Below are 12180 nucleotides of genomic sequence, written 5' to 3'. Positions count from 1 at the left end.
CATTCTGTACTTAAGTAGCAGTACAAATGCTACTCATAAAAATACTCCAGTAAAACTTATAGTACTGATTTATCTCAAGTAAAGGTAAAGAAGTACAGGCTCTGAAATGTACTCAAAGTAAGAAATAAAAGTAGCTCTTTGTAGGACGTTTCTATTTTTGTGCAAACTAACTGAACCTTGTGTTATAATTATGATAAAATAATATCAGCAGATGGGAACACAGACTTCAGTCTAACTTTCGTTTATTCTAATTATACTCAGCTTGAATCTGAAGAAGATGAAGGAAACTAAAAACTATGTCTCTATTTTCTGTTCCCTGCTTTGTTTTTGCCTCTAAACAGGAAAATGTGTACAGTCTCAGCAGGTGGGTGAAGCCTAAAATTAGTTGTGATGGCTCTGTGTTGGCAAAAGAATCAGAACTCACAATTTCTATTGAGAAATATTCTTAATGTACAGGCTGTGATCAGCTGACCTGATACTCTTTGTGGATGTACACAACTGAATTCGAACAGATGTCAGCAGATGTGTCATGAGTTGTCCTGGCTGATTTCCATCCTCTGCACTGACAGTACGCTGTTTATGCTGGAATTCAGTCAATCAATCTCAGCATCATCAGGTAAAATTCACATGAATCTCTGCTACACTGGGTGTAACCTAACTCTGACTGATGAACCACAGCCACTGTGCACCAGTCGCACCCTCATCTTTACTTTTCGAAGTACAGCAAACTAACCTGTTCAACCTGTACTAAATGTAAAGAATTTTCATGTAACTTTAAATAACACAGCTATACCTCGCCTAACCTCTCGTCTTCCTCTCCTCTCCTGTCCTGTCTTTCTTATCTTCATCTCTGAGTGAAGTTAACTCTCTTTCTTTTCTCTCCCTGTGAAATACAGCAGCTGGACCTTCAGCTAGCAACACATTGTGAGACCAACTGGACACAGTTTAGCCGCTTTTGGGCTTTCTTTCTTTACCAGGGCGTTGGTATTGTGGGTCCAGGTGAGAATGACAAAAATGTGGGTGCCCAGAAACCTCGAGTGGAGACAGATTCCACCCATTCTCCATTTATAATGAGAGGGGAGTGGACCTGTCTGTGTCTTCTGAAGTTCATGATAAGCTTCAGTTTGTTTTCTAAGCACCAGCAGGACAAGTTCTCTGCTCTCTCATCTCCATCAGAGTATGCAGAGAACAAGAATAAGGATTATTTATGCCCTCATTTATTTCTGCAGTAGAATCAAAGGTGACACAGCCTTCGCATTTTCTTGAAAATGAAACCAAAAAAATCAGAGGATATTTCCAGATTGTGCAAGATTACTTGGAACAGTGTTTGGTTGAATGTATGACACATTCTTTCCACTTAAGTGATCCTGACCTAACACGAGCAGGTAAGAGATAAAAGCCACAAAAACACAAGTAAAGCATTAAACCTCACACTTGATTCATAGAGCCTAAATGCTTCCTGATGTAGTGGTGTCTTTGTGGGAATTCATTGTTGGGCACACTTGAACGTACAAGGTGTGTGAGCACATACCCCAGCTCATTGCGCAACATTTTCCCATCAGGGGTGATGAAGCTCAAAACCGGATCCCAGGTAGGAGGAGGAGGAAGAGGGCTTCATCCCTAGATTCTGCTTCATGATAACTGAAAGAGAAAGTAATCCTAGAGTAGGAAGTAAAACACAACAGTCAGGGCTTCATCTCCATTTGCAGAGGACGCTGCTCAGGTGAGTCAAACCGCTGTCGGATTGTTTCATTTGCTTCTTTTCACATCACAAATCACTCGCTTCGGTGTTTTACGGCAGAGGTCACAGAGCCGCGGCTCTTTCGCCCCTCAGCTGTGGTTTTTGAAAGCCAAAATGATCGGATCCGGGATCCGTGAAGCCGAACTTAATATAATGTGCGTAAATGATCAGTATTTATTCAGGTTTGGACGTACACGTTTATAAAAGTGTTATACCTGTGGTCGGATCGCTTCGTATTTCTGTGTGGATTGGAGCACGCGCGTAGGAGTCCTTAAACATTACACAGAAATCACTGGTACGCGTGTAACGCTTAGTTTACGCTCGTGGGTCACATTGTACGCATATGCAACCCTTTTCAGTCAAATTTATCTCTATATTTCTTTGGATCTTTGGATCCACTTACGCAATCAGGTTTTCTTAAACATTAACTACACGAACTCCTTCTTAACACTGCTGGCCTGCAGGGATATTAAAGGGACCTCGTACAGCCCTGATGGGGAGGAGCAGTGATGTTCATAAACACAAACAACGCTAACCGGCCCACTGCTACATTTTGTTTATTTGAAAGTTGGGTATTTACCATCTACTAGTATAAATTATCATAGAGCTCATTTAATTTCATGAGACACATACAGCCAAGTTTGATCCAAAGCGTGGCAGACGACTAAAAGTATTGCTCAATAACCTATAAAACATCTCACCTGAGTTTTTTACTGTAAAGAAAATCAAGGTACACGATAAATTAAATAACACATCCTTTAATCAAACGATGTTTTATCAAATTTGATGAACAGCCTGAGATGTAAATCCGTAAAATTACAGAAAAAGCAAAAAGGACTGAGATTGTCCTCTAACTGAAAAGATGACATTTTCTGTTCATTCACAGAAAATCACATTCATTTGACTAATCTGAATAAATGGCCACAGACCCACAGCAAACAAAACAAAGCAAAACTGTAATGAAATAGTGGAATAGTGAAAAAAGAGAAACTTTTCGGTAATGAATTGTCACCCTGACAAAAAACAAAACAAAACAAAACACACCTTAAATTGTATAGTTTAATATTTCTTTCTTTTACTTAGTTTATTTTATTATGCAAGGCCATGGGCTTTATCTTAGTCAGGAGTTGAATATTTCCCTGCTTCTGCAATTTTCTCATCCATTTATTGCTCCAGAGAAGTCTAGAAGTTCATTTTACTCATAAACTTTAAAACAAACCGGCCATGACTGACCGGCCTTTGTTTTTTTACACCCTGTACATTATAAATGTTTTGCTCCCTGCTGACAGCTGAGCTGCTGACATTACATTTCAGCTGGCTTCTGTTTGAATTTTGCTGTACTTTGTTTGGAGGAAGTCTTCTGATATCTGTTAAGTTTTTCACTGTCTCAATGAGAAATTCCTGCTTTTTTGCAGTGGGTAATAAGAAAGTGAATGACGTGTGTATGAATGAAGTGTATGAGAACAGAGCATTGGTAACTTGATTTCAACCAACAGTACAGCACTTTGGTGCAGCTTTTACAGTCAGGTGGTGTTAATGAAAGTCCAGCTGACACAAACTCTGGACTCCAGTGAGTCTGACATGTTCATACCAACTGGGCCCAAAGGGCTCAACTGTCCTGTCAGTTTGTTTAACCAAAGCGTGGAAGGGAGCTGTGAATGTGCAGGATAGCAGCAATGCAGGGTGTGGCCGGATGACTGAAGTGTATGTAGGATGTTGGTCAGGGCTGCAAAAACAACACAACCTTACCATACTGTAATATCATATGGAATACATCAAAGCCAGCAAAGACTAAGCAAACACTTTTTTTTTTTTAGAAACACACAGTCCTAAACTTCAATAATTAAAGACATAAAATCTAACTGTATGATATCTGTTGTAATTTATATAGAATGTATAAATGTTTACCACGTGTTAATAAACCTCTACAATTAGATCAGCAATGTCCAAAGTGTGGGCTGTGGCCCCCTGCTGGGCATTTAAGATGGTGCAGTTGGTCTGCAGAAAAAAACAAAACACAACCATGTAATTTACTATTGTGTAATTAAGATTTACAATTTGAAATGAGTGAGTTAATAAAAAGCTTCGTGTTACTTTTTCTGTTCTGACAGATATTTGGTCCTGAACTTGTCTCGGGAAAAACAAGTGTAGCAGCGGTTAGCAGCTGCTGCAGGTAAAGCGTTTAAAGTGTTACTGTCAGCTCCAAAAAAAGAAAATTGTCAGAAGATCAAAATGAATCAATGATAACACGAAGAAATAAATGAACAGAGCAGTGGTTAAAGGTTAAAGGTTGGATAGGTTGCAGAAAATTTGCAGATTTTAGAATGGGCAAAGTCAGTGGTGTGTTTCTAATATTTTTTTTTTACATCTCCCATATTTACGTTTCATAGATTTAATTAAACAGCAGGTTATTTTATCTGTGTTAAAGGCTGAAATAAACGAGTTATGGAGTTAAAGGACAAACAACAACAATCCCCACGTGAGGCACGGGTGGGAGACAGAGTAAAGCCTGTCGCCAGACCAAAAGAGAAGATTCAGCAGCAGCAGTCAGGTGACACTGCCATAATTTTGGGGGCTTTACGTGAATCTTTAACGCTCACCTCTCTGCTTTGCCTAAAAAAATATTATCTTTGTCACTTTGCAGAGGAGGGGGAGGTGGCTGAGGAGTCCGCCATCCCCACAGATCTGGAGACCTGGATCAAAAATAATGCCGAAGACCTGAAGATCCGGCTGACAGACCGTCGCTGGGCTGCTGAGGTGGTCAACGATTTTCGTGAGAATCTGCTGAAATTCCTTAACAATGAACCTTTATTCAAGTCAGCAGAGTTCCTCAACGCCGGCAGCTACTTTGAGAAAGTTAAGGTGAGATCACAGCTTCTGAATTTTAATTCAGACGTGACTATTTTAATGTTTATGTTTTTTAATCCAGTTTTAAGTATTCGTATGTCCTGCCTTTGTTCTTATTAAGTTCACCTGTTCATCTGATCTTCTGACTGCCTGAAAAACATCAAATCACGTCATCAAATAACTCTTGATGCACGAGTATCACTTCAGTAGTTTCTAAAACATCTCATAGCACCTTAGTGATTAATATATAATGAAAGCCTTCCTGCACATCCCTTCCCAGTCTCTGCTCCTCCTGATTGATGTGATCTGATCTGACTTTTAATTCATCCTCTGCTCCCAGATCCACATGCCTGATGAGTTTGACATGATGCTGACGTTTCCAGGCAGCCCAAACCTACGCCTCAACCCGATGAAGCTCGACGGGGGTCTCTTCTACCGGCTCGATCTCACCCGGCCCACTCGACAACCCATTAAGGATTTTCTTCTGGAGAACAACCTCACCCTCTCGTCGAGCAAGGTCCTGAATGAGATGCATCGCCTGGTCCGCAAATTCCTCAAGACCTACAAAGGTTTTCTGCCTCACCTCTAATCTTATACTTCTGTTTCTCCTGCTGGTCTTCTGGCTTTTCCACCTTTTAATGGCTCAAAACTGTTTAGAGAATTTCCTAAAGTTGTCTTGTCAACAGGTCTTAATTGGGTGGGATCTGATCATGGTTTCATGGGATGTAAAACAGACAATCATATTGGGCTAAATTTGGATCAACTTTTACTAAGCAGAGCCCAGTTTTCACGATTATGAGGCTAAATAAAGGCCAGTCAAACAGGCACAAGAAATGATCTTGTTCGATGCTTGTTAGGATCATTTAAAATCAATACCTAGACTGAAAAAAGAACTTGTTAACTCATTTGTGCATTACAGAGACATTTTTTAATTAACACTATCCTGATATTTTTTAAACACAGCTGTATCTTAGTCCCCATCAGAGTTATTATAGTGTCACGTTTTCCATTATTTTCATTTTAGTTCAGTTTAGATGCACAGCAGCAAAACTGTGGTTTTATCATTAACAGCAAAAGAATGTAACAGTGCAAGCACTGCACAGACAAAACTATCCCAGAGTTTATGTGCATATCCATCAAACTCTCTACAGTCAAACTGAACCAAATAAACAAAAAGAGACTAAAGTTGTTATTTTTGCTGATTTTGTAAGTATGCACTATCGTTTCTGTTAGCTTTGCAGTTTTGATTTTGATGTTCGTTAACAAAAAGGTTCATCAACACCAACCCCGAGTCTCCATCACTAGATTAATAAAGTGAGATTAGAAATAATTGATTTTTTTTATTCTTTATTCCCAAAATATCTGCAGTGAATAACAATTTTATAACGAGTAGTCAGTAAACTCTGATGTTACTGAACCACAAGTGTTGAGAAGTGAAGCCCAACATGTTCAGATGCATTTTAATCACAGTGGTACCGGCCTCTTAATGTGCACTCTTCAGAGTGGGATCCTTACACAAACAAAAACAGAGTTTTTAACATTTAACCTGTGCCTGTTTTCAGTGCCCGATGAATGCTATCGCTGGGAGGTGAACAGGAAGCGCGTGCACTCTCCGGCTGTCACTTTGTCTCTCTTCAAAACTGACAAGAACAGCGAGGAGCTGATCTCCGTGGACGTGGTTCCTGCGCTCGAGGTAATCACTGAATCTGCTCTGTGGTCATAAATAAGATTACTGACCGCTTTATGTGTGCTGCTCAAAATCACAATTAAAGGTATGAAGCCTGGAGGACCTGTAGTTTTGTCTGAATGGTGCATGATTCACCTTCAGCACTTTTGTAACAATGCTCAGTTTGTTTAACTTGGACATAAGAGAAATCATCACTGGCTTCTTTCTCCTCCCCCCAAAATTACTCATACCCCTTTAAAGTGACGCCGGAAACTATTGGCAAAATAAAACCACACATCTGCATGTATTGTCTGTACTTTAAGGGCTCTGGAAACACTGGGCTCTCCCAGTCTTGTGTTTCTAATGTTTCCCTCTCAGTAACGTAAAATTTTTAAGTCTTTTGTCAAACCTATCTTGTGCATCAACTTGTAACTTTTTTTGGTTTGACAGTTTGAGGCTTGTTTTTTTGACTAGTGTCAGTTTCAAAGTTTGCTTATAAAGTGAGACACAGAGCAGTGAGTTTAAGGTGTTTATTCACTTGCAAGGGAAGAAATGCCATACATATTTATTCTGGGAGCAGATAAGCTTCAAAGAAATCAGTTTAGTTACCACAAGGAAAAACTACAGGAATATTTACTCCTTACCAGACAGCAACAGCACATAACACACCTCAAAATGGATTACAATAATAAACATAGCCCCCAGTATGCACCTACATTTTTTCCCCACTATACACAAAGGTCACAAAACTAATTTTGAGGAGATAGAATCACTTGGAAATCTAGCAATGACATCTCCCAAAGGGCAAAACAAAACAGGCATCCCAAAAAAGGCTTGACAGAGGAATAACAACATCAGGATGCCATTGAAACCCACCAAAAAATAAATATTAAACAGTGAACCGGGACAGTTACATGACACGTGGCAAAAGAGTTAACTGTGTTTTGCACCTGCTGCGAGGTAATGTTCCTCCTCGTGTCTGTTTGTAGGTTCAAAGTTGGCCGGCTGCGGTTCGTAATGGCCTGGATATATCCAACTGGCTGGGAAAGAAAGCTCTTCAAGACATCCGAAGATTGCCGTGTTATTTTGTACCAAAGAGGCAGAAAGGACGAAACCTCAGCGAGGACGCCAAAGGTGAGAGGAAGCTGACTCCTCTCCAGACCCCAAACTCAGAGAGGAGTTTCTGTGTGGTTTGTTTTAAAAAAGACTGGCAATGCAAAGCACATTCATTTCAGTTCAATTCATTTTCAGTTATATAGAGAAAACAGAGAAAACCAGAACAATCACATGACCCCCTATGAGCAAGATCTTCAACGACAGTGGGAAAGAAAAACTCCCTTTTAACAGGAAGAAACCTCCAGCATAACAGCCTGAGCGTTTGGCTCATGGTGATATAGTGATATAGTGATACATACTCTGATTTATCATTATGAAACCTTGTCCGTCTTTAACATAAGGTGAAACAGTGACTGAAAAAAGTATTATCCACCATTCATCCTTTCATTTTCTTAACTGCTTAACCCACAGGTGTCAAATTCCAGGCCTCGAGGGCCGGTGTCCTGCAGGTTTTAGATGGATTCTTGATCCATCACAGCTGATTTAAATAGCTAAATTACCTCCTCAACATGTCTTCAAGTTCTCCAGAGGCCTGGTAATGAACTAATCATTTGATTTGAGTGTGTGTACCCAGGGTGATATCTAGAACCTGCAGGACACCGGCCCTCGAGGCCTGGAGTTCGACACCCCTGACTTAACTGGACAGTTCAGCTAACGGTAGCTATATGACAGAAAATAAGGAAAAGCCTGATAGATTCACTTCAACAACAGCCAGAAAGTTTAAAAAAGTATTATTTTTCTGTAAGATGATACAAATGTTTTGTTTAGGATAAAGGTCGGGGTGTTTCTCAGTGTTTTTCCAGCATCAGCTTTAAAGATTCCCATTATGTTGGAAGCTTCTTGAGCTAGGTCCTTCAGTGTTTTGGGGCAAATATCTGGTGCTATGCTTCAGTGACTCTCAGGGGTGGAGCTCATGTTAACAAAGTGACAGATTCTTGAAGTCACTAAAATATTTGGATGTCCAATTTATGACAGCAGGTTTGTATATGTGTAGAAATCCCAGTTTTGCAGGTAGACGACTGTTTTATTTACATCTTCTCATGGACAAGACATATAATAATATTTAAAACAGTCCAAATCGTGTGAATGGTTTCAGAGATATCGAAGTTTGAGTACTGGGGAAAAACAATCAATACATTTTGATCCATCTTCAGTGTACAGGTATGACACCATGACCGAAGTCCAAAATAATAACAACAACTAAGAGCAAAGACAAAATATAAAATAAGACAAACTATGACAGGTCATAGATAGGTTTGAATCTCTGAAGCTTTATTGCACAATAGACAGTGCTCGGTTTTGTTGTATGCTGTCCGAATACGTGGTGATATTATGTTTTGCCTTCCCTCATCAGAGAGCTGGAGGATCTCTTTCTCTCACATTGAGAAGAAAATCATCACGTCTCATGGTAACAAGAAAACCTGCTGTGAGAGTCGTGACACCAAATGCTGCCGGTGAGACATCTTCTCACACAAGATCTGATCATCTTGGAATCACAGGCCGGAGTAAAGCACTTAAGTGTCGAGTGTCATTTAGACAGAATCTTAATTGATAGATTTAATTGGTTTGACCACAGTATTCAGAGTTGATGATGTCGCTGTGTAAAATGACATAAGTGCAATTACAGATCTTGTGCCATCCTGTGCAGTTCTGTTTTAGAGCTACACTTATTATGCTTGTAGAGCATTTTCGATAAGATAATAAACAAATAATTGAGTAATGTAGAGCTGGGATCAGCTCCAGCCTGCCTGTGAGCCTAGACTGTCTAATTGGCTAATGAAGTGGATGACAAATGTCACAGATTTTAAACTTTTGGATTGTGCCTTTCTGCCATATGTTTTTTTTTTTGGTTTTTTTTGCAGAAAGCGGTGCTTAATGCTCCTCAAATCTCTGATTGAGGGTCTAAAACAACGTTTTCCTGAAGAGCTGAATGACCTCTGTTCGTACCATGGGAAGACCACCTTCCTGCACACCCTGTCCACCAGGTATTCCTCAAAACTCTCGTTACAGGGGTAGGCTAAAGGTAGAGCTAACGATGGTTGGCTTGAAGTCCTGATTTCTCCTGACGTATGTGTGGGTGATAAATTCATGTAAAAAAGAAATGTGATGTACTGGCGGCTTCCAACTCACTTGCTGTTATGTTTTCCTTTTTGTTCTTATATGTTTATATATATACATATATATATATATATACATATATATATATACGTGTGTGTATATATATATATATATAGATAGATAGATAGATAGATAGATAGATAGATAGATAGATAGATAGATAGATAGATAGATAGATAGATAGATAGATAGATAGATAGATAGATAGATAGATAGATAGATAGATAGATAGATAGATAGATAGATAGATAGATAGATAGATATCTCAACCTTGTTTGAAATTGCATTGTTCAAACATAAATGACTTTACTAATCTCTAAATAAATTAAAGAACTACAAAGTGAATTCCTAAATGAATTTGCTAATGCATATTTTCTTGCACAAGTCATTGTTGAGGCACAAAATCAGCATCTGCAACAGATTATGTTCCCAGCTGTGAGAAGCTCCACCCACCTCCTGTTTAAACCTTCTGTTAGTAAGGGACAGCCAATCAAAAGAAGGTCTAATGCAGTGGTTCCCAAACTGTGCAGTGGCCCCTCTAGTGGCACACGAAGCCACTGCCAATGGGTTGCAGACATACATGCCCATAATGGAAAGAAGTTGAATACAATAATAACATTTTTATTTATTTATTTGTTTTTGGGGAACATAAGTAAAGTAGAGTATTTGATGTTAGTGCATTGATCTTTATTTAACTAAAGTTCAGCTTGGTCCCTGGTTTTGTTGTGAAAAACAAAATAAAAGACAAAATTGTTGCATGTGGAGAATTAATCGTGGCTCAGGGTCCAAAGCTACCCTATTAGACTCCAAGAATAAAAAATATGTAAAGATTAGCACAATCATTTCCTTTCAGTTGAATAACAAGCAAAACATTTCCTATTTAAATCTCTGCAAAATATTACAAGTAAATATAACAAAGTATATTTATGCTTATTACTAATTATAATGATAAGAATGAGTGACCTGTAATCTGCCCACAAATTGATATGACTCTTAACTTACATACGTGATTTCTCTGATGTTTTCCTCCCTGCATCCTGTCTTTCAGGTATGACGATGCCAAATGGAACCCTCAGGACCTTCCTGTCTGCTTCCTGTATCTTGTCCGGGCGCTGGAGGACTATGCGAGCAGAGGCAACCTCCCTCACTTCTTTGCTCCCGAATGCAACCTCTTCTCGCCGTCCTCCTTCTCTCGTAAAGCTCTGGCTTTCCTCGTCAGTGCCCTGAAGGAGCAGAGGAGGGAGGGCCTGCCCCTACTGAAGCCTCCAGCTCTGGTGCCACCTCTGATGCCCAGGGAAGATTTAGATGAAACCTGCAATGAGACGTTTGAGGAAAGGTCCTTCGTACTGGTTCACTTTGTGGACGCAGCACTGATGAATAAACTGGGTGTAGCATTTACTGTCCTGGTGGGTTATGCCTTCTATATCCTGTTATCCTGTTAAGTAATGAGAAATGTGAAGTATGATGCTGATTAAGTGAAACCCTGTGACCAAAAACTGATTTCAGACATTTCAGGTGAAATCAAATTAACGTCATTGTACATTGTTTGATGTTATGAAGTAGTTATAAAAAAAACATTTTACATCCTGATATTTTCTTTACTTAATAATAGCATTAAACTTCCAGGTGGACCTATAGTGCATGTCGTAGAGCTATTCCATGGCAGCCTTTCGAGCCATGAAATAGTTCATTGATGTCATTAAAGGTTAGGTTGTGTTCACATTATTTACCTTTATTATTATTATTGTTGTTGTTGTTGTTGTTGTTTCCCGTTCCCTCACTTTTTCTATCTATGTAGAATTTTAGATCTTTTTGAATTATTGTGTTTTTGTGAAAATCGGATTTAATGTGACTTCCTTGCAACCTAAAAAAACAAAATTAATAAATCTATTTTATAGAGAGGTATTTAAAGTGTAATAAAGGCAAATAATAATAATAATAAAATACAAAAACATTAGTTTGAGTTTTGTGTGTGCGTGTGGCTCAATTCACCATTTTAAATGTTGTGTTTTTGAAAAAATTAAGTGTAATATGACTCAGCTTCATAAACAAAAATATTAATAGATCAAAAAGGGAAACTCATCCAACAGCTTTTCCATTAGGTGTAATTATTGCTTAATTAAATAGCAATATATAGAAAAGATAATACATTGGATGATAATTATTGTAATTTTTTAATTGTCTTGCTTTCACAAATAATTATAAAAGAAATGAGGACGGCTTGCTTCGTCTTGAAATTGTTTTGTCTGGTAAAAACTCTGAAGACAAAAATATATTTAATCAACATATATTTAATTAATTAATCCTGTAAACAGATATTTACAGGATGGTAGTGAGACCTGCTAGTGTTTGTTTGGAAAGGGTGGCTCTAAAAAAAGACAGGAGGCCGAGCAGGAAGGCACAGAGTAGAAGATGTTAATATTTCACTGGGAATGACCTGAATGGACAACATAAGAACTGAGTGCATCAGCAAGACAGCTCAGGTTGAGCGGTTAGAGAAGCGAGGCTGAGGTGGTCTGGACATGTGCAGAGGAAGGATAGTGGATATACTGGACAGAAGATGTTGAATATGGAGCTGCCAGGCAGGAAGGAAAGAGGAAGAGGAGGTTCGTGGATGCAGCGAGGAAGGTGGTCGAGAGGGTTAGTGTGACAGAAGAGGATGTTAGAGGCAGGGTGAGATGGAGGCTGATGA

At 39.0% G+C, this 12180-nt stretch overlaps 1 protein-coding gene across 1 annotated transcript; it reads left to right on the top strand.

The window, feature by feature from the left end:
• The first annotated feature begins 1569 nt into the window (after positions 1 to 1569).
• LOC146548791 (cyclic GMP-AMP synthase) lies at positions 1570 to 11445 on the top strand. Its single transcript, XM_085262244.1, has 9 exons — positions 1570 to 1723; positions 4170 to 4292; positions 4386 to 4603; positions 4929 to 5157; positions 6151 to 6281; positions 7244 to 7388; positions 8725 to 8824; positions 9233 to 9355; positions 10537 to 11445. The coding sequence occupies exons 2-9, from the start codon at positions 4187 to 4189 to the stop codon at positions 10928 to 10930; spliced, it is 1446 nt and encodes a 481-aa protein (XP_085118370.1). The 5' UTR covers positions 1570 to 1723; positions 4170 to 4186; the 3' UTR covers positions 10931 to 11445.
• The last annotated feature ends 735 nt before the right edge of the window (positions 11446 to 12180 follow it).

The sequence above is a fragment of the Mchenga conophoros genome, linkage group LG22, assembly GCF_057382185.1.
Source record: "Mchenga conophoros isolate Kocher_MC1m ecotype Shallow Benthic linkage group LG22, M_conophoros_male_GT1.1, whole genome shotgun sequence".
Lineage (NCBI taxonomy): Eukaryota > Metazoa > Chordata > Actinopteri > Cichliformes > Cichlidae > Mchenga > Mchenga conophoros.
This window is presented reverse-complemented; position numbering and strand designations above follow the sequence as displayed.

Coding starts and splice junctions, on each gene's coding strand:
- LOC146548791 (XM_085262244.1), top strand. CDS start 4,187: ATGGAGTTAAAGGACAAACAACAACAATCCCCACGTGAGGCACGGGTG. Junction 4,604..4,928: donor GCTACTTTGAGAAAGTTAAG/GTGAGATCACAG, acceptor CTCTGCTCCCAG/ATCCACATGCCTGATGAGTT. Junction 8,825..9,232: donor CGTGACACCAAATGCTGCCG/GTGAGACATCTT, acceptor TTTTTTTTGCAG/AAAGCGGTGCTTAATGCTCC.